Source organism: Cricetulus griseus, assembly GCF_003668045.3.
Source record: "Cricetulus griseus strain 17A/GY chromosome 1 unlocalized genomic scaffold, alternate assembly CriGri-PICRH-1.0 chr1_0, whole genome shotgun sequence".
NCBI lineage: Eukaryota > Metazoa > Chordata > Mammalia > Rodentia > Cricetidae > Cricetulus > Cricetulus griseus.
In genome coordinates this window covers 133,571,824-133,594,753 of record NW_023276806.1, presented here as the reverse complement: position 1 = coordinate 133,594,753, position 22,930 = coordinate 133,571,824, and the positions used below count along the sequence as shown (strand labels likewise).

General features: G+C 36.3%; 1 protein-coding gene across 1 annotated transcript in view; it reads left to right on the top strand.

Annotated features, from left to right (window-relative positions):
* Positions 1-788: 788 nt before the first annotated feature.
* Tafa2 (TAFA chemokine like family member 2) overlaps positions 789-22,930 on the top strand; it is a 214,926-nt gene continuing 192,784 nt past the window's right edge. The window contains exon 1 of the mRNA XM_035451357.1: positions 789-900. Coding sequence (XP_035307248.1) covers positions 795-900 — 106 coding nt within the window. The 5' untranslated portion in view covers positions 789-794. The remainder of the gene's footprint in view (positions 901-22,930) is intronic.

Here is a 22,930-nt window from a genome sequence, read left to right as displayed (position 1 = left end):
TTTATGGTAAAGTACAATAAGTTGAATTCAACAACATTGATTCTCCCACTGTGGAGTGGTACACAGTAGTTTGGGGTGATTAGTTGGCAATAAGAAATTTTTTAAAATCCCACCTCAAATGATAAGTTTGAAATGACTTCTCTCTGAGCAAATTCATCAAAGCAATTGACATTTCTTTATTATTTTGTGTGTATATGTTAATGGGTGTGAATATGCCATAGAACATGTGTGGAAGTCTAGTATTAAGAATCTTAAGGGTGTAAAAGCAAACAATGTCATTTAAATGGCTGTGACTTAAATTTCCTTAACAAATTAAATGTATGTTTATATGAACAAGGAAATGATAAGATTTCTAAATTGTTTTAAGTTGATAAAAAGGGACAAAAGCAAGATGTTGCTTGATTCTGCAGTCATATGAAAATGCTTTGTTTGTAAAACTTCTATTCCCCATTCAGAGTTCATATATAGTTGGGCATTGCACCTCATACATGTATGTAATCCTCATTCATATTTGGGAACCTGAGATAGGAAGTTTATGAGTTCAAAACCAGAATAGGCTACCTAGCAAGAGCCTGTTGCAAACAATGAGGACAACAGCAGCAACCACAAATAACAACACTGACAACAAAACTAAGCATTGTAACATAGTTTATGTGAATAGAGCCATCAATGTGAAAACTTCACTTTCCTGGGGACATCTATATCAAGATATCATTAAAGAGTTGCATGTGGTATGATTACAGAAATGCAATGATTTCATGTTCTGAGGAATTGTATTGCTTTTGTGTTACAGGATGAGTAAGAGATACTTACAGAAGGCAACAAAAGGAAAGCTGCTGATAATAATTTTTATTGTGACCTTGTGGGGGAAAGCTGTTTCCAGTGCAAACCATCACAAAGGTAAGCTCTGCTGCGTCCCACAGTCTGTGCGAGATGTTCCTTTAAACAGATTGCCACATGCTGTCTCCACTGGTCTGTTCAGTTTTATTAGGTATGGGTTCCCCCTAGCAATTTTCTTTAAGTAAAAATGCAGAGAGCTGCCTTCAAGATGACATTGAAAGGAGAAACGTGGTGTTTTCAGGATTACTGCCAATTCTGCAAATATCATCCAATGAATGCAAAATCCTAACTCTGTCTTCCCTCCATTTCTTAAGGATAGTGATGTTAAAATGTTGACTTGGTGTGTAATAAGGGTGAATTCCAGACTGTCTTTGTCTTCCTAAAGAACACATTTTTTCATGGTGCATAAATTAATCATGTACATATAGTATATGCAAAATTTTCCTTTGGATTTTTTGTATACCTTGTCTTTTTTCTGGCACCATGACTCTCTGCCCATCATTTGGACACCACTTCTACAATGGTCCTCAGTAGGTTCTGTTCTACCACAGAAAAGTGAGAATATTTGTCTATATGTATGTGCTGTCAGCTCAAAATTACTCCCTTTTCTCCTTTCTAGCCATTAGGTTTGGCATAACGAATGGCTGCCTTTTCCAAATGAGTTTAAATGGGGCTATTTCTGCATTATGTCTACCATAATCAAGTATTCATAACCTGAGAAGTCAATTTAGATTTTTCTGTGAAATATGGTTTTGCTATTCAATTCTCTGTCCACCATGAAGGCTAGAACTTTCTTATTCTGTTTTTGGGGTGAAGGCGGAATTAAGAGTGCTTTGGATTTTCTAACACTTAAGTTATTTGCACACGTACATATAATTAGCAAAAAGTGGAGCATTAACACACAGAGAGGAAAGATGTAGTGTGAAGATAGTCTATACAACAAACTCCTCCCCTTGCATTTAAAATAGTGAGACTTTATGTGAAGGAGAGTTTTGTGGAGAGTTTGTTTATACATTGTAGTTTTGGTTTTTTTTGAGCTATAAAGGCATGTGTGTTTGTAAATGTACATTTTTCTTTCTGTCTTTAAAGTAGCTGGTGGGTTCTGTCAATCAAACTTTCAATCCTCTTTAACAATTGCTATCTTGGCATCTTTTCCTGTTGCTGTGATACAATATTCCGACAAGAGCAATTTAATCACAATTCCATGTTACAATTGATTGTCACTGGGAAGTCACAGTTGTAGGAGAGTGAGGCAGCTGGTCACATTTCATCTCTAATCAGTATAAACTGGATGCCTCTGTTAAAGCAACATTTAAGAATTCTGAAGTCATGGTTACAGTGTTAACTCCAAAAGTATCAGTTCTCCTTTCTGCTTGTTAACACGATATTTTACATTTATTTTCTTTATTACTTATTTATAAATTTTTAAAAAATCTTTACTTAAGCCAGGTGGTGGTGGAACACACCTTTGATCCCACCACTCAGGATGCAGAAGCAGGTGGATCTCTTCGAGTTCCAGGCCAACCTGGTTTACAGATCGAATTCCACAACTGCCAGAGCTACACAGAGAGAAACACACTGCCCCAAAAACCCAATTTTTTATTTAAATATTTTATTTTTTAAAATTATGTGAATATGTGAATATCCATAGTGCAGGTGCCTACGGTCTCCAGAGGAAAGCCTCTGATACCCTGGAGCTGGAGTGACAGGTAGTTGTGAGCTGCCCAAGGTGGGAACTTCTGGGAACTGAACTCGGGGCCTACGGAAGAGCAGCAAGCAGTTTTAACTGCTGAGGCATGTCTTCAGTCTCACACTATAAAGCACTGCATTGTGTAAGAAAATGTAACATGCTAAATGTAATCCATTGCAGAGAAGAGGGTCTAGGCTGTTGTCTGTTCCATTTCTACCTAGCCACTAATTTACACAAGGATTTTATGAGCGATTTCTCTTTCTTTGTCTCCCTTTCTCCTCCTTCTCTTTCTTCTGCCCGCTTATCCTTTTTGCCTTGAATAATTTCACACACATAATTATAAGTGCAATGTAAATACCAATTGTATAGGCATGTGCTCCCCCGAATGAACAGAATGTTCTCAACAACATGTTGGGAAGTACACCCCTTCAAATGCTCCTGAACTGACTATCTGCAGAGTGACTTCAGCCTAATCGTGGTTCTAAGTGTTCCATTTAGAATTCCTTTATATTTAACAATAACCTCTTCATGTGAGCATGAATGCACATTTCTAAAAGCAATTTCCTTAGGTTGGGTAGTTCTTGAATTTGTGTACACAGCATTATGCAGTAAGTATTTAATTGCAACTTTGCTATTTTTTTCCAACAGTGCTTGCAAGGTATGTTATAACATATAATGCATAGATTTTACAGTTGATCCATGTTGGATGAAGTTACTACAAACATACTGATTCTCTTGTACATAGATGTTTTGTATTCTATTTTCTTTCTGTTCTGAACATCGATTCTAGGAGTACTATTGACATCACTTTCAGTGCACACATGCAATTGTCTCTGGAGGCAACATTACCATGAGCACAGTACTGCTTCACAGAACTTTCATGGGTTCAACTTGCCCGTGGAATGCTGAGTGTTTTCCAGTCTAATAGCACTGATAAATTTGCTCTGAAATTCTCTTTTTTATCTTTTTGTTCCCGGATCTCTGTATTTCTTCTTCTATCCTGAATATTTCTTACTTTTATTCTTTTGTCCAGAAGTTGGTTGATTTATTAGTTTTCAAAGGACAGATTTTGCCTTTATTGTTCCCTCCATACAATTATGTATTTTATTATGTAAGTTATGCATTTTATTCTCCCCGTATCTTTATTATTTTAGTAACATAAATGTACTTTTGTTTGTGTGTCAGAAACTTCAGTTACTCCTCTTGCGCTTGTGGTCACCTCTGTTAGGGATTTAGACCTTCACCGTGTTTCCAATTCATCTATAAAATTCCCAGGCCACCCTGTCATGGACTTCACCTGTCATAGATCTGCCATTTCCATAGCTAACTGCTTGGTAAGGCCTAAATGTTAACAGTTACATTGCCCTCCTCAGTTAGGTCGGGAAGACTCAGGGCCTGTTTCCTATTATAAAGACAAGACCTTAGAGATAGATATCTGGTGTGTCCTCCCTGGAATGAAGGATAATAGGGTGAGAACCTAGGATCCTTTCCAATTCAGGCTCAATGAAGCAAATCGAGATGTTCTTTTTGGGCCATTGGAGCACAGTGAGTGTTTCTTTCTTGCAGCTAAAGCATCCTATGTCCTCTGTCACTCTCCTATGTGGTGTCCCCTCTTCATACAAGGACATGTGGCTTGATAAGGTTTATTAAGTCAGGCTAATCAATTACAATAAGAAGCCAGTCTCCAGTTCCTAACACCTTGGTGAATACTCAAGAGAAAAATATTTGAAGTAATCCAGTATTACTGAAGAACATTCTAGTAGATACCAGCTCATCTAATCTTTGTAACAGTTGATAAGATGGGTACTTGTCAGCTTTGGAGCCTGTCCTGGAACTCAACTCTAAAGACCAGTCTGGCCTCAGACTCACAGAGATTTGCCTGCCTCTGCCTCTCCAGTGCTGGGATAAAAGGCATGTGCCATTATCTCTAGGTTTTGTATATCCACTTTTATCAACCAGAATCTGGTTATTAAATGTTGCAAGCAGGATTCAAACCTGGCAGTACTGCTCACTCTATATAGTCATGATACATCTGGAGCTGAAATTCTTTACTACTGGGTTGGTTTGTCTGGCTTCATGAGTCCAAGGATTAATATTATTCATGAACACAAAATAGGTGCTGTCTCTCCTACCACAAAACTAGAATTTTAGTCAGGTATTAGGAGTATGATGATATTCTCTGTGTAGTTTGGTTTTTATATTACATTTCTCCTTTTCAGATCTATTCCATACTACACTTTAGAGTATTTATTCAGATCTCTCAAAACCATTCATTTTTGTGTTTTCTTGTGTCTGAGTTATGCTTAGTCCACTAACTGGCTTTGATTTCATTTATTTTATGCCTCTTTTCCCCCTGAGAATTTTCTTGCAATTTAATGTCATTTTGTTCTCACTCTTATTTTCTGTTTTCCATTTTATAGGATTTTCTAATTTGTTTTGTGAAAAAAAATTAGCCAATCAGTCCTCTTCAGAAGGGGTGGATATACATACATACATATATATATATATATATATATATATATATATATATATGTGTGTGTGTGTGTGTGTGTGTGTGTGTGTGTGTGTGTGTGTGTGTGTGTGTGTGTGTGTGTGTGTGTGTGTGTGTGTGTGTGTGTATACATATGCAATAATAATATTTATTCTATAGTTTTGTGAAGTTTTATTTAAATTTCTTAGTTTTTGAGCATTTATATGAGTACTGTGTTGACATCATTTCAATCCTTCTTTTTCCTGTGGGAGGATTAATGAAATCCACGAATGCCTGAATAAAAGAATACCACATATTTATTTGGGGAGCACTGACACATGATGGTAAATAGCTGCCTCAGTCTTCTGCCCTGGGAGCTGCAGGATGATGATCAGGTCTCAGACCATCAGCCCAAGAGACAGCCAGTGCAGTACCCTCCTCTTTCTTGGAAGGGATCACTGAAGCTATGCCCTAAGACTCATGGGACTAATTTTTTTTTTTAATTTATAAACTTTGGAGGATGGCTAGAGCTTCTTATTGGCTATCTCTGTCCTAATTATTAACCCATAATTACTAATCTATGTATTTCTATATGGCCTTATCTTACCAGAGAATGCCTGGTATGTCCTGTCTTCCTGGGCTCTACATGGCATCCTCCCATGCGCCTCCCTCCCTCCCTTTCCCAGAATTCTCCTCATTTCCTAGTCCCACCTATCTTCCTGCCTTATTGGCCAACAGTGTTTTATTCATCAATCAATCAAATATATATATATATTTCTCTTATCGGTTGATATATATATATATATATAATATATATATATATATATATATATATATATCCCATCAGTGGACAACCTTGTCTTGTTAACTCAGGGAACTATTGACAGAAAAGAATTCCTACCACACTTTCTCTCTTCCAAATTGCTCCCCAACTTTCTCTCAAACTCATGACTTCTTTTTTTTTAATTGTTATTGTTTTGTACACACACACACACACACACACACACACACACACACACACCTGAGTCCATTAGTGTTGTTTCCATGTGTATGTGTTTACAGCTGCCCACTGCCCCCTTGAGATTGGATGACCTATCAGAGATCATGTCCCTGGAGAAGACTACTTCTCCCTCTTTCAGCAGCCATTGGTTGCCTGTAGGTAGTTCTTGATCTAGTGGTGAATACTTGAGAAATTCTCTCCATTCCTATCTGCATGTCAGTTTGGGTTTTCATTATGAATGTCTTGTTAAGGCAGCTATATGATTGAAATTTCATGGGTGCAGCTTCCCTATCATGTCCAGAAGACATTCCTCACAGCTGACGTACTTGCTGGTCCTGTGGTACTTAGAAAATTTTTGCTTCCCTCTTCCATCTTGATCACTGAGACTGAAGTGAAGGGATTGTGTTGTAGATACATCAACTGGGCATGGGAACCCCATAGTCAATTGTTCTTTGAATTTTCAGCAGTTGTGGATTTCTGTGGTGGTCTTTGTTTGCTGCAAAATGAGTCTTCTTTGGACAGAGATGAGAGCTACACATATCTATGGCAAGGGTAGTATTTAGGATGTAGTTGGGAACTGTGTCTGTTTGGAGATAGGACAATAAGAGTTCATGACCTCATCAGCCACAGGGAGCTCGATAAGTTTACAGTGCCAGACATAAATTTTTTTGTACCCCAGAGATATAAGTGCCACCATTTTACCTTGGGTAAACCTTGCCATGCTGGCTATTGTTGTGGCTCATGGTATTTACAGAGGGATAGGAGGTGGTTATAACTTGTACCACCAGATTATTCCAGATCTCCATTTCTTTCCAAGAACACTTATTCTTGTCTAGGATGCTTGATTGATATTGCCCTGGGAATTCTGACCCCTGCTTACCACGTGCTTCCCACCCCACTAATTGATGAATATAGCTAGTGATAGGAATGCCAAGAGGTGCCCCCAGTGGATCATTTTCCTTTCAGTTACCAGAGCAATGGCTACCTAGATCATTTACCCCTATGATATTTAACTCCCTCTTTCCTGATTTATAGCTCCGAAGAACCTAAGCTGATCCAGTTGTAATCAAAGTTCTTACTTATCAGAGCTTTCTCTTTCCTCCAATAAAAAGCATTGCATCTGTAGAAATAACTACTCCTGGACTCATTGAGTCCATTGTCATCTCGTGGAAATGTTTTATATTGGATACTTGTAATGGAAAAGTTGTTTGTTTACTCAATATTTTTTGAGTACCTGCATCAAGGCAGAGAATATAGTAGTCTATAAAAGAGATAAAAATCTTTGTCTTATGGAACTTTTATCTCTGAAGGAGGAAAACAGATAAAAAGGAAAAAGAAATAAAATGGTATGTTTTATGGGCTAAATGCTATGGAGGCCATATAAAGGAAGAAAGATGCGTAGGAAGTGCTGAGGAGGGATTATATGCTTAAATAAGGCCTTTGGGCATAACTTCACATTTTTAGCAAGGAGATATCAAGGGGGCGGAATGTTGCAGGCAAAACATCTGTAAGTATAAATGTCTCCAAGGATTCTTGGAGACAAGAAGAAATACTGAAGAGGAAAGTGTGCATACAGCAGACTGTAAGGAAGAGAGTTGTGAACAGGCCATTTCAGATGTGCACTATGAAATGGTCAACTCAATAAAAAGCTGCAGCAATATACTAATAAAACAAATCCTGCCCTCAGAGAGTAGAAAAATAGAGAATTGTGTCACTCGTTTCCTTGATATGACACAGGGACACCCTAGTAATCCACAGCACCTTTATCTCAGGAACCACATATCTCAAAATCAGGAACTGTTGTCATCGTCTTAACAAACTTTTGTGCTTTGGGAATTAACAGTCCTTCACAGAGACACAAATAAGTTTATTGCTCACGATGCCTTGGAAAGATTCTTCCCTGAATTCTTACAATTATATTGAGCTGGGCATTTCGGGGGGATTAGCCGAGAACATTGTGACAGCTAGTCAGAAAATATAAACAATATTTCCCCCTTGGAAGCAATTACATTAGCTACAGCTTCAGATACTGGGGATCAGAGAGCAAACATTTTAGTTTAGGTCTCCAAGTTCCCAAAAGAAAAATATAGCCATTAATCTTAGAAAGCTAATATGTTTTCGTGTCTTTTCTTTGTCTATCCATGACATCCCAACTAAATCTAAACAGAACAAATCATCACTAAGTATTGGGGTTAGATACACAGTGTGAGACTTATACAGTGGAGAAAACTCACCCTAAAAGTTAATTTGGTTAACTAAGGTTAAATATAGGATATTCTCATTTAAGTCAATATAATTAATAATTTGAGTTAGAACTCGTGATGGAGTTTTTTCCTAGGAAAATTTAGTTGAAAAAATAAAGATTTTAATTGTTGGGTAAAATAACAATGGTTAGAAAGTTTAAGGGTAGCTCTTAAGTTGCTGTTTAGTTTATTTAATAGCTTATTCATTAATCCAAATAACTACTCAGGAGTAGAATATATATTGTGTGTCTGTTATATGTTGGGCTTTAGGTCAAATTTATGATACATAAATGAACAAAATTGACAGAATCCATGCCTTAGTAGAGCTTATACTGTATCCAGGGAGAAAAGCCCTGATGTTGTGTGTCAGATAGTCTCACAGATTAATTTTAGTTACAAGCAATAAAGATAAAATTTTGGAATGATTAGACTGCAAAATGGATGATGGGGCTCAGGAGAGTTCCCCCCATTTTTAACTTTTTAAGGACAAAACTTGATGTAGGGTCTGCATGGTAGAGGGACAGAGCTTCTGTGTGCTCAACAGTTGAATCTAACTGAAACAAGCTGGCAAATGATTGTGGGAAATCCACTATCAAACACTTCTAGCTCTTTTCCATATAGAAAGAATACAGCAGAGTAAATGTTTGAAAAGAAAATGACAAATCTCTGCCAAAAGAATATTTTTAAATACTGGGTAAAACTATTTTCTGTGTCCCCATAATAAAGACATAAATCTTCCGTCTTCTCCAAAAAACATACATTGCTAATTAAAATAGATCCATTAAATGAGGACTCTATATAGTGGTTAATTCCTATAACTTATTGTTTTGAGTGGTAATGAATGAACAAAGTCAGTTTTAGGATCATTTTCATTTTCTATTATTTGGATTCTTCACCATTCTTTTGCTAGTTTTTTTTTTTTTTTTCAGTAGTAGAGATTGAATATTGGGCCTTGTTACACCAAGCAAGTGCTCTGCCCCTGAGCTATGTTCCCCACTCTTTAATGAGTCTATTGATTTGTTTCAGAATCTACAGTCATTAAAATTTTGTCATATTCATTGCATATGTTTTAATTTTAGTTTATATGCTTTTCAAACTTGATATGATTTCTGACTTCATCTTTTCCTCCCAGCTCCTCCCAAGACTCCTTCTTCCAGCTTCTTCCAGTTCATTCTGTGTATGTCTCCCCATCTAACTCTCAAATTGATAGTTTCTTTTTCTTTGATTGTGGTGTGTGTGTGTGTGTGTGTGTGTGTGTGTGTGTGTGTGTGTGTGTGTGTGTGTACATGAACAACCTGCTGAGGTCATTTTTGTTGTTTGTATTTACATGGTTTCAGGGGTTACCATTTTGTATTGGGTAACCTTCTTAGAGGTTCATTCCTGGGAGAGGTTAATTCTCCCTTTCCTAGCAGGCAGTATTTGCCTGTAATTCTCTGTCTGGAAGTAGAACCCAGTGAAAATTTTCCCCTATTAGCATGTCTATTGATATCACCATCTTTCATATCTGATTTATGCAACCATTTCTAGGATAGACTGTTTGATATTATTCAAAAAATGTTTATGTAACTCATAAAATACTGTGATCTATAGAGGAAAATAAAGAATTTTAAATGCCTGTAATCCTGCTTTACATATCTATTTGTAACCTCTTTCTTACTTATGCTATGATTTCTTCTTGTTTCCTTGAAAATATTTATTTAACCACCTTGCATTATTCTCTAGTCTGTTTTAAGTTTTTTCTAAGTAATAATAATATTGTGTAGGCACTGATATATACAATTGGTTTGTAATTGCTTAACTATATTTGTAGTGAGAGAATTACTAGGTCAACTGATTTGAATTGTAATGTGTTACTATATTTTGACAATGATACTCATAATTACAAAACATCTTTGTGTTTACTTGAGGGTATTTGAAAGAAATAAGACCATTGGTAAGATAACAATATACTGGACTCATAGAGAATTCATCAATTAACATTTATGTATGTTTAAATAAATGGCTCTTGATATAAGTTGTAAGGTCACAAATATTACCTTCCCATCAGCAGGGAACTTAAATGCCTATATTAATATATGCTTGTCAGAATTATTTATCATTCTATTACAACTTTGCCAATCTCATCTCCTTTTAGTTTGTTATTCTTATTAAAGGTGATAAATGCTTTACTAAATTTATTTACAATTAGTATTTTTATTAATTCCATTCTATAATGTGATATTATTTTTGTGGTTTATGAGAATATATTGTAAATGATTAGCAGACAGTGCAGGAGCCAAGCTTCAAAGGCTCTTAACTCTGTCACTTGTTTGGGTCTTTGCTGGGACTGAATACTCCCAAATCACCCTACCACCTGCCCAGATACCTTTTTTGGTAAGAACAGAAGACTGGGTATTATAAATACCTTTAATATTGTTTCTTATTTTTAAAAAATATTTCAACCCCTATTTATGTTTTATCTCTTTTAATTAGTGAGTGAATCTTTTCAAGATTTGGTCTTGGTTTCTTTTGCTTTTGTGTTTTAACTAACACTTTTATCCTTTCTTCTGTCTTTGTTCCCAGGAACATTTGCTGTGTGCTCAGATCACCATTTTCCCTTTTTCTCTCCGTGTCTAGTAACCTTCTTCTAGTTTTCACCTTTCTTTGTGAAGATGTTTCTTCATGTTTTATTTTTCATACATGAAGTTATTCTCTCATCATTAATTATGTATTACTTATAGTTTGACTTCAGCTTTTGATCTTTCTTGTAAGTTCTCGTTGGATAGGTCCTGCAGCATCTCAGGGAGCACATGATTCAGATATAACAGGAAGCAACATAAAGCAAAAAGACAGAAAAACCAACAACAAATAAACCCAAATTTACTTCAAGGCCCTATTGTCTCTAGTCATAATAAATAACTTAATGTATGTATCAAATGTGGATCATTTTCTAAACTATAGCTCTGGAATAACGATTTATCCCCTCCTTCTCCCTCCTTTTGCTTCCCTCTTTTCTGAAACTTTTAATACTTCTGGGAATGTGAGTAGATTGGTGTGTGTGAAAGAGAAGGGAGACTCAACAGCAAATGTGCCCAGCAATCACCCAGCATGACAGTGCTCAGTGGAGGAGGCAGTCTGGGCGGGGTAGGGGATGGGGGTGTGGGGGGTGGGGTTGAGGGGAGCATGCTCAGTCAGGCCCACTCCAGCTCTTAAGCTTGGGTAAAACAACACATCTTTTTTTTTCTTCAGTGTGTGTGTGTGTGTGGGGGAGGGCATGCAACAGCTCTCACTGAGAGACTGAAGGAGAGAAAAAAAAATGCCATTGGCTTGTTTGCAAAGATAGCAGTCCACACAGAAATCCCTCTGATGTTCAGGGAAAGTGGCAGGCACTTTGTTGAGAACAGGACTTTCTGGTAGGTAGAAAACTATTTCACAGGTTTGACTCTCCAGCAGCAGTCCTTCTGTGGTTGAGCTTGAGCAGAGCCAACACTGTCATTTTGGGGGTTCATTTTGGATTTGACAATCCTTTACAATCATTACAGCAAATACCTTCTCTCACCTCGTATATCTGGTAATATATTCTGTATCTGTCTTTCATTTTAATGAAGTATTATCTGTTGATGATCCCTGAGAAGAAAAAAATGAGAGAGCCACTTATTCAGACTGATGTCTATGGTGTATCCCTATGGTTAAGTGATAGTTTGGCTAGGTATAGAATTATAAAGAAGTAATAATTGTCATATGTAAGACAGTATTGATATTTTTTGCTTTGGTTGTGTTGTTGAGAAATTACAAAGTAATGATTGTTGACATCCTATATTTTTGTTACGACCCTTTCTTTTCTTCCTCTCTCCTGTTCTACAATCTTAAATTGGAATGTCTGTTGCTGAACATCCTGTCAGGAGCTGCCATCACCACTTTCTTGGGTCTTCATGGGGAACTCAAGGCTTTAAGTTGTGAAAGCATATCTAGAATTATTGAGGATTCTTAATCCCAAGGTTTGGAGGACAAAGACCAGCCACACAAATCAACATGGCCAAATTAATTAAAGAAAGCTTTCATTTAAAAAGCTTATTGGACATGAGGAAGACAAGGTTTTTCTATCTTAGGGTAGGAGATTTCCAAATAGGGGGTTTGGCAGACAAAATAGGTGGGGTTACAGGAGCAGAACATAGCAAGGTGGTTGTAACAAGGTAGTCATAACAACCTTTTGAACACAGGTAGGGTTGCATGATGGTTATTACAATTTTCTGAAACAAAGACATGATCGCAAGGTGGTTGTAAGGCAGTCATAACATCAGGTGGTTGTAGCAACAGGTGACCATAATAACTGTTTGAAACAAAGGCATGGTTACTACCATATCCTGGAACAGGCCGTACAGAACCATTTGTAGTTTAGAGTTAAGGTTACAGGTGGGGCATACCCCATCCTTGAGAAACAGGTTTAATCACAAACAGGAATGAGCCTTGTTTGTCTTTACTCTAAGATGGCTTTCTTACCTAAGATGGAGGTGGGCTGATTCATCAGAATCTCCTCTATTTTACTTGTATTAGCTTGGCTATTTGACTTCCTGAACTTATTTTCTAGTTGTCTTATATTTCATCTTCCATTTCTATCTGTATTCTTACTCTACTTTAAAAATGGGTATTTGATACCTTTTATTGTCTAAGTCTGTGAAAAATTATATATTTCCCTTTATACTTTTAAATAAGTGTTGTTTATGTCTTTTGAATGTTCTCTTTTGAGTGTTTCTTCTTGTTTATTATCTTATTTTCTGGGATTTCTCCTACTACGTTGCTAGGTTGTTTTCTCTCTTTAATGCTATGAGCATTCCTTTGATATATCCTACCAGTATCTGACATAAAAACCCAATGAGATTGTCTCTTTTCAATAATACTACGTGTGAAATTTGAATTCCATATTTCAGCAGGCCTGGGCTGGTTGATTTTTTAAAGTACTTTTATTTTTGAGATTATACTATATTTTCATAATTTCCTCCTTCCCATCCTTCCCTCTCATATACCTCTCCTTGCTCTCTTTCAAATCCATGGCCAATTTTTTCATTAATTGTTGTTACATACATCTACATATTGTGTATATGCACATTAATTTCTAAATATAACCTACTCATTCTGTATAATGTTACTTGTGTGTATGTTTTCAAGGCTGGCCATTTAGCATCCAATAAACAGTTGTTTTGCTCTTCCTAGGAGAAGACTGTTTCTCCTGCTCTCTACAAGAGCCAGAGGATCAGGGACTTTGCTGTGAGACTGAGTTTCCCAGTGATGTCAGAAGTTTGTTGCTTTTTCTCAGTTTGACACAAACCTAAACATATCTGGGAAGAGGGAATCTTAACTGAGAAAACAGCCCGAAAGATTGGCCTGTAGCTACACCTGCAGGGAATTTTCTTGATTAACAATAGATGTAGGAGGACCTCCTTGGACAGGTGGTCTTATAGAGTTTAAGGAAACAGGCTGAGCAAGCCACAAGGAGGAAGCAAGGAGGAAGCATTCCTCCACAGCCTATGCATCAGCTATTGCCTCTGGGTTCTAGCCTTGAGTTCCTACCCCAACTATCTATAGTGATCCTTTCTTCCTGAATTTGATTATGCTGTTGGTATCTCATCACTAATAAAAACTGTAACTAAGACAACATCTACAAATGTTACAAAAGTTTGTTAAAGCCATGGTGATAGCAGGGGTCTTTGAATTTTCTTATGGTAATATAGATGGTTAAAGTATTCCAGCATTAATTAAAACATTGGATTTTAAAGCAAGTTAAATTATATTTAAAATGCTTTCCTACTTATTTTCTTTCTTAGGGGTCTGTTTTTTTTTTCTTTTTAGCTGAGAATGTATAATATTAGGAATTCAGATATTTAAGGTTAGAGTAAATTGAAATATTTTAAATCTAGTATGCCTCTATATGTATGCTTTATTTGGCCTTGGACAGGAATATTCATTCAATGTCTTTCCTCTCTCATATTTTTTATAGTAGATGACTTAAGAATTTAAAAAGGAAGAACCCTGAAACTGAACATTTCTTCCAAAAGGGGAATAAGTCTGATATTTTAAAATATAGAATACTATTTTTCTCTGGTACTGATCGGTTTATAGTTATCAAATGAAGTTACACAACTCTATAATCATATAATCAAAATGATATGATATCATAAACATTTATTTTCTTATTGTGCTTAGTTCAAATCTCAGCATTTGTTTCTAGGCATGTAAAAGACATTGCTAACATATAGCCTATTATTTATTTTAAATTATTTTATGCATTACTAGTCCTCAGTACTCAGCAAGAATTAATGAGTCAAAGAGTTCTTTTGCTTATTTAATTTAGAGCCTAATTTGTTATTCCTTGTTTGCTTTGAGCAGGGCTTGCAGCTATTTATAGTTTTGCCAGGGAAAGCATTAGACACACTCCCCTGTTTGTCTTTCCTTCCCTTGCCTGTTTCTGCCTTGTAGATGTACCTGTGACTTCCAGGAAAAGAGAATCAAATTTGTCACCTCTCATAAACCAATTTTCACCCCTTTTAGGGGGTGGTACAATCTCTGCCAAAAATGAAATCCTAGAGCCACTTGTTACTTCTGTGGACCTTTCTGGTTGGAGAATACTATGCTTTCATTGTTATTAATGTCATTTATAGATGGCCTAAGAACACACACGTGTAACCGGCTTTGTGGATATGGAACATAGACTACAGGATCCATTACCTTAATTTTAAGGAACTCATTTAGTAAAATATTTCAAGAAAAATTTCACCTGTATACTATCATTTAATTTCTTTTATCCATGTGTTTTTTCATAGGTGCTGCCTTAAAAAAATAACTGATGGTCTACCCAAGTACTTACATTCCTACTTGGGCACAACAGGCTTCTGGCCTTGGTTTTGTGAAAACATTTCTTTTTTTTTTTTTTTGGTAAATCACATCATCAAGCCACACTGCTCCACAGATTTTATAATATCTCAACTTGTCAGACCGCTGAAAATATTTTCCATATTTTTGTGTGCTATATTGAATGTCCATGTAATAAGAAGTCTACTACTTATCTATCTATCTAGTCCTGATCTCTGCATACTATTTAGCTTAATAAGCAGGACACATGACTGGATATTAAATTAGCTAACAATGACAGTTTATTCAATCACTTATGAATGAATATGTCAGCTTCCCTAGGTAGAGTGTGTGTACATTCACAATGAGTATGGAAGATGCTAAGACAGTGGTTCTCAACCTTTGGGTCTCAGTGTTAGGAAGGTAAAGAGCCACTGTTACAGGATGAGCAGATTGCAAAGATCTTTGACTGTTCTTTTGTTGTTGTTGTTTGTTTGTTTTTGTTGTTGTTTTTTCAAGCTTTGGAGCCTGTCCTGGAACTCACTCTGTAGACCAGGCTGGCCTTGAACTCACAGAGATCTACCTGACTCTGCCTCCCTAGTGCTGGGAATAAAGGCATGAGTCATTTGAAATTGTGACTAAGATGTTTATTTTTCGTGGGTGCTTAAAGATCAGAAAGATTTATGGTTTTGTCCGATTGCCATAAAATTTTACTACCTCTGAATCTGTTAGAAAATTGAGTACATGTTCATTTTCTTATACTGAGTTGTATAGAGAAGGAAATGGTTGTTAAGTATGAAACTTCTTTGGAGGTATAAAATATAAGCTATTGTTTCTGTTATGGACAGATTTTACATTTTACTGATAACCCTTTTATAAACCTTGACAGTTTTGAGAAACAGTTTTGGCAAAAGTGAGTCATATTGAAAACATTGTGCTATTTTTTCCTTTGAAGCAAGCTCTCATGTAGTTCACCCTAATTTTTAATGCAATATGTTGATGATCATGATCTTATATTCCTGGATCTCTTACCTTCACCTCCCAAGCGTTGAGATTATAGATGTTTATCAGCTATTCTTGCTCCTTTGCAATGTGATAATTCATATTGTGTGTGTGTGTGTGTGTGTGTTTGTGTGTGTGTGTGTGTGTGTGTGTGTGAGAGAGAGAGAGAGAGAGAGAGAGAGAGAGAGAGAGAGAGAGAGAGAGAGAGAGAGAGAGACTCATCTCCTTAATTCTTTAACTATATGTGAGATCTATCTGGTTTTGCATGTGAAAGTCTATGGGAATATTCTGTCAAAAAGGAACATCACCTGTCAGTAGAAAAAAAATCCAAGCTGTTTGATAATGTATTTTCAGGTTTAACTTGCTCACTTAAATGTTAAGGTTGAGAAATAAGTTGAAACATTTTCCTGATTTAAAACCACTGCATCCAAGCTATAAAGTGAAATAAATATAAAATGTAGATAAAATTACAGTGCTACTATGGCAGACTTAGGTAGAAGGCACATTGGTATCTTCATAAGGTATTTTCTTTTAGAATAGTTAGAGCCTATCTGGATATATTTTATCTCAAAGCAGATGTTAATTTGGTAAAACCACCTTTACCGATCTCATTCCCTATCAAAGACAATGCTCCTTCAAGTCTGTAATGAAACACAGTGGCAAACATTCTTCCAAAATGTTCGTACTCTGTGGACTTTTAGGTCAAATACAAGTGAAACAAGTTTTAAAATTTTATGTGCATCTAAAATTTGCTTTAGGTGAACTCTTGTAGGAGAGCTCATTTTAATGGAAGAGAATCCATTTCTGTAGGTCATTCCTCTGGACATGCAAGTAATTACATCCCAACAGGCCTCTCATACATTTTGCATATAGTAGACTTCTCATTGTAATTTGTATATATCACGCATTGAGTACGATCAATTTTAAGCTATAATTTCAAATTTTCATTGCCGTTTTTTCTTTTACCTCCAAACATTTTCTCAAATAACTTTCCATTCATTCACTCAACAAATAGAGGCTGATCAGACTCTACTTAAATACTAACATACCATCACAATGAATAGATTATTGTATTCTTAAGGAACCCATTAACTAAAGAAAAAATAATATTTGTGTAAATAAGCTATCACAATGAGAATTTAATATCTTATAGAGTTATGTATTCATAAAAATATAGGGACAAGGCATGTGCACACACATACATATAATAGTAGAAGAAATAATGAAGTTGACATTCATGTTGAAAAAAATAAAACGGGTAGAAAGTACATGCACGTGTGTCAAAATGGATGAGTCAGTGGAAATAACAGATGGCTCTTGTGTAATGGATAAGAGGAAGATTTGCATGAAGGAAGATATAGGTGGCTGGAAGGCAGCTGAGAATGACAAATCTATGTGGGAAGTAAGGAGGCAAGGATGACTTCAAGCTAGGACCACAAAATAACATGTTTGATGAAACAGCCTGGGAGATAGACCTGTATTTTCACTTTTACTGGAGTAACAGCTTGGATTTCCAAATTGCAGAGGTTTTACTACTCTCACTGTAGAGTTCTGGAAATTTCTTTGTGTTCTTGTGATGGAATTTAAATGCCTCTATCAAAATGCGACTGACATTTTCAGAGCTGGGTTTGAACAGACAGTGTTGTTTTAGGTGACAATTACAGTTCTTATTTAAGTGCAAATCAAGTTTTTATTGTAATTGAGGTAATGTGTAAGTAATATAAATAGAGACCGAAGATCTAGTCAAGTCATTTCTGATACCAAGGGCTCACTTCAAAATAGTTCTTTCGTGTTTTCTCATCTGAATCTGTTCTGAGATTATGGTCTTTTTATGTGAGTGTGAGTTGTCTTGAGAAGTTGCAAACTTTGAAGAAATCACATCAACAGTGAAAATGCTCTATCACTTTGCTAGAAATCAAGAATAATATCCATTAGGTTCCCCTACCATTTTTATTCATGTGTGTGTATGTGTGTTTATATACCTAGTGCATATATATAATATATATATATATATATATATATATATATATATATATTTTACATATATTTAGGTGTGCATGTGCCCATGTGGGTATGCATGCACACAGTGTGGGAGCACATGGAGACTGGAGGTTGATGTTGGTAATCATCCTTGATCTGTCTTCTCCCTTATTCAGTGAGGTAGAATCTTCCAGATAAACCCAGAATTCACAGGCATGGCTGGTCTCATTACCCTACTCTCTCTGTGGGTCCTGTCTTTGTCCCATGACATTGGAAATACAGGTGGGCAGCTCTCTTACTGTCATTTATGTATGTTCTGGGAATCTGAACTCTAGTCCTGCCTCTTTATCACTGAGCCATTTCCCCTGGCCTTGTCTATTCATTTTTAAACATTCATCTAATCACTTACAAAATACTATTGGAAGTGGAGGCATATATAGTCCCTCCAAAATCAATGGTTCCTGCATTGGTGGAACAAATTAAACCAGCTCAAGTTCACAGGTTTTAACTAAAATGAATATATATCAAACATGTACTATCTGTTTTCCTGTCATTTCCTAGTTATTACAGCTATTTTCATAGTATTTACACTGAATGAATTATTAAAAGAAATCTTGAGGTGAAGTAAGGATACAGAAGGGAGGTTTATATGCAAATATTACAGGCCGTCATTTAAGTGCTGTGTATATCTGTAGATTTTGGTAGTATGTGTCTGAAACAATCTTTTGTAGACACTGAAGGATGACTTTATTTATTTGAAAGGAAAATTGTTCCCAGAATTTTAATACTTGAAAGGAAATGCACTGAGGAATACCGGCTGTTTACCCATAGGAAGAGTTCTAATTCTATACAAAAAAGTTCTGTCCATCTGGTCTAGCAGACACACAGATTAGGCCTGGGAAGGTGATCCTGAATATTGCTTTGGTCATTACTGGAATTGACACTTGTCAGGATTGACATTATTACTCTTTAGCTAACATTCCATACTTCATAAAAAAGCTAGATTGCAAATGTCTCTAGAAAAAGATTTTTTTAATGCCAAAATACAGACTTACTGGAATCTGAATAACACCACAGAAAGCAGGAGAGAATATTGCAATGTGCGATAAATTTTCTTGTGAAATGTAACCATGCTCTTGTGGTGTCAGTGAGGTTTCCGAAATACATCTTTGTAAAATGATATTAGGCAATCATGTATTTATTTTATCACTGGGAACATTCTGGACTCTTTCAACATGGTATGAACATTCTGTGTTCTTGTAGAATCTTGTTTTATGGATTGTTTATATGAGTGTCAGTGACAGAGTGCTTTGGACTTTATTGGGGGGTCATCTAGTGATTGCTTATGCCCTGAAACACACGGGGATTTTCAAACACTGAGACATTTACTTTGAAAATGGATACTCCTTCCATAAAGATGGGAGCCTGCCATATAATTCTTTGTTTTAGTGTTTTGGATCTGAACTTCTTCATAATACCTAATACTATCTCCTTATAAAGGAAGTTTTCTTTTAATTTTTTATTAAAAGGTCCTATTCTCATTAATAAATTGAAGTTTGGACAGGAGTCTATGGCTTTAGCAGTGCTCCAGGAGGCAATATTTCGAAACCTCTGTGTCATTACCCTAGCAGTACAGGGAGTGGAACTCTTTGGGTTTGTGATGGGAGGAACCAGAATCTTGGGGTAACCAAACCCTTCAATATAGTCTCCTGTACCTTTGGTTGAGTAAATTTGAACATATTAAACTTACTGAATGGCCTATATCACCATAAAGAAATTACTGGTTTTCATTGGTGAGGTAACTGCTAGCGCTATGACCATATAATATAACCTCATCTAATAGTAATGGACTGTCTTAGATTCCAACATTTGACCATCTTTTTTATTAATTATCTTTGTTTGTACCCTGACACTTTGTCCCCAGGAATCCATAGCTACCTCTTCAAGGAGATTATTTCACCATGCCTAGATATTTGTGACTTGGATATTATTCTGGAGGGAATTCCAAACAACATAATGGTTCATCTTTGAAATTTTAAATAGGAATTATATTATATAGACATGTAAATATACAGAGTGATTTTGCTTTGATGATTTATGATGTGGCAGATGATATTGATGCAGTGTTTTCAAGGAGACCATACTATATACTAAGTAGGGATAAGCAAACAGTTCAAACAGAGGTGTTTTCTATGAACTAATAATGAATTCTCACATGGTGAGATAATTGTTCATGAGTCGTGCTTCTTAGCCAACGTGTTGCCTCTTCTGTAACTGCTGCTGTGACATTTTATTGAAGCACAGTCACATTCTGTTTTAGCAGGATGGGACAGAATTATCTCTGTTTACTTTTTTTTATCAAATTAGATCACAATGGAAGTCTCTTGATGTAATGAGCTTTAAAACCTAGTTCCTATAAAAATGAGCTATTTTAACCTAAATAATGAAGACCTTAATCTTGGTAATACGAATTTCTATATTTCAAAGAAGAAAAAAATAACTATTTGAGAATACACAGAAAATATGGACTTCTATATCCCAGTATTCTTCTGTTTTGACCAACAAATGATGCATGTCAGAAAACAGAAATATTGAAACTATTCTTGACCTGTTCTCAGTCTGGCTGAAAGTACCCAGGAATGGTTTTCAAAAAAACACTTAGAAAGATACAAATCTTTTTCAAAGTGGAGATGTTTGCTACTCAGGGTCAAAGACTTTTTTTTTTTTAATCAATTTATTTATTTTTATAAGTGGCTTTTTAAAAATTTGAGTTAGAAACAAGATTGTTTTACATGTCAATCCCAGTTCCCTCTCCCTCCCCTCCTCCCCTACAACACCCCCACCAACTAAAACCCTACCTATCACATATCCTTTCAGCTCTCCAGGGAGGGTGAGGCCTTCCATAGGGGGAGTCATCAGAGTCTATCATTTCCTTTGGGATAGGGCCTAGGCCCACCCCCTTGTGTCTTGGCTCAGGGAGTATCCCTCTAATGCGGAGTGGGCTCCCAAAGTCCACACCTATGCTAGGGATAAGTACTGATTTACTAAAGGAGGCCCCATAGATTTCCTAGGTCTCCTCACTGAAACCCATGTTCCTGGGGTCTAGATCAGTCCCATACTGTTTTCCCAGCTATCAGTCTGGGGACCAAGAGCTCCCCGTTGTTCAGGTCAGCTGTTTCTGTGGGTTTCACCAGCCTGGTCTGGACCCCTTTGCTCATCACTCGTCCTTCTCTGCAACTGGATTCCAGTTCAGGTTTAAAGAGAAATCAGGCACTAGGGAAGTGTCTGGAGATCTACGAAGTTGCCACCAACTAACAATCTAAGCAAAAGAGGAGAGGCTACCTTAAATGCCCTCCCCTGATAATGGGATTGATGACTGACTTATATGCCATCCTATAGCCTTCATCCAGCAGCTAGTGGAAGTAGAAGCAGACACCCACAACTAATCAAAGACTTGGTTTTAAGGATGAAGAATTTCTTCATTGGTTAACATGTGGAAACCACTTAAAATGGGGTTCTCAACTATTCTATGGACGTTATTATTCAATGAATAATAAAAATGGAGAATATGTTTATAGACTGTCAACTGTTAAAATGACACCTGCCCCAGTAATCTACATTCATGCACAAATTATTAAACAATTTTGGACTGTCTTTTATAAAGCAAGTGTTTATTGTTTAGTAGCACTGAAATATTTTTATTTCTTAGGAGCCCCATATTGATCTAGAGTTTTAGGACTAATAAATACTTAGTGGGCATCTCCTCTGGCCCCTAGCCAATCAATGGATGACTCTTCTACAACACTTGATCAGTTTAAAGCTTAATGTATTACTACATCTTGTTATAACATATCTTTTTAGTCAGGAATATGTTTCCATAGCTGTATGTATTGATCAATCTCCCTCCAACCTGGTGTCTAACTTCAACCACTACTGTAAATAGACAGCAGATCACCACATACATGTTCCTTATATGTGATAAACATTTATATTTTTGTAGACACTGGTCATTTCCTTTAGAATTTTATTTTCTTTGGATTTCATGTTCTTACATATTTCAGTTACTAATCAAAAGACTTTTCTCTTTTATGATCACTTGAAGTTTTATTTCTACATTGTGGAATACTCTAAATGAGGACCGTTCAAAGAAGAATGAAAAGGGAAATGGTGTTCTGAATTTTTCTATTTCATTTTCTGCAATTTGCTTGACCAACTTCATTTTCCTGCTCTCTATTAAATATAACTTCTTCCAGTGTCTGGAATCTCACTGCTTCTCCAACTATACATCAAGTTTCTTTTAGAAATAGCACAGCAGAGTCATTCGGCAAACATGGAAATAATTTCTTTATATGACTATGGGGTCTCTGATCTTTACATTCAGACAGAAACAGCTATCAGTTAGAACCTTTCAACATGGTCCTCTTCCCCACCCCCACATTCATTAGTAAAATGAATTTGTTCTGAAGTCCATCTAGTTCACCTGCCTAGAGTACTGCTGACCATTTCCAAGGTAGCCATGCCCTTAGTCTCTCTCCAAGCACTAGGATTACTTCAATGTCTTCTTCCTTCTTCCATGTGCTAGCTTTGCTTCTCCATGAAGACAGCCACCCATCTCCTCTCATGTTTATGCAGTACCATTTACAGTTACCCTCTTCACTGGAGATTTGTGAATGTCAGTATTATTTGAAGGTTCCATAGAAAGAGGTCTAGACTCTTTTATAAAGTAACTATGACTAAAATTTAAAAATGAAGTGTGCAGGGTGTTATCAACATGAAGTGTGCAGGGTATTTTCAAAATCAAGTGTGCAGGGTATTTCAGACAAAAAGAATTTCTTCTCCAGTGCTGAATTGTTCTTTTGTTTTGCTCCTGTGTTTTAGTA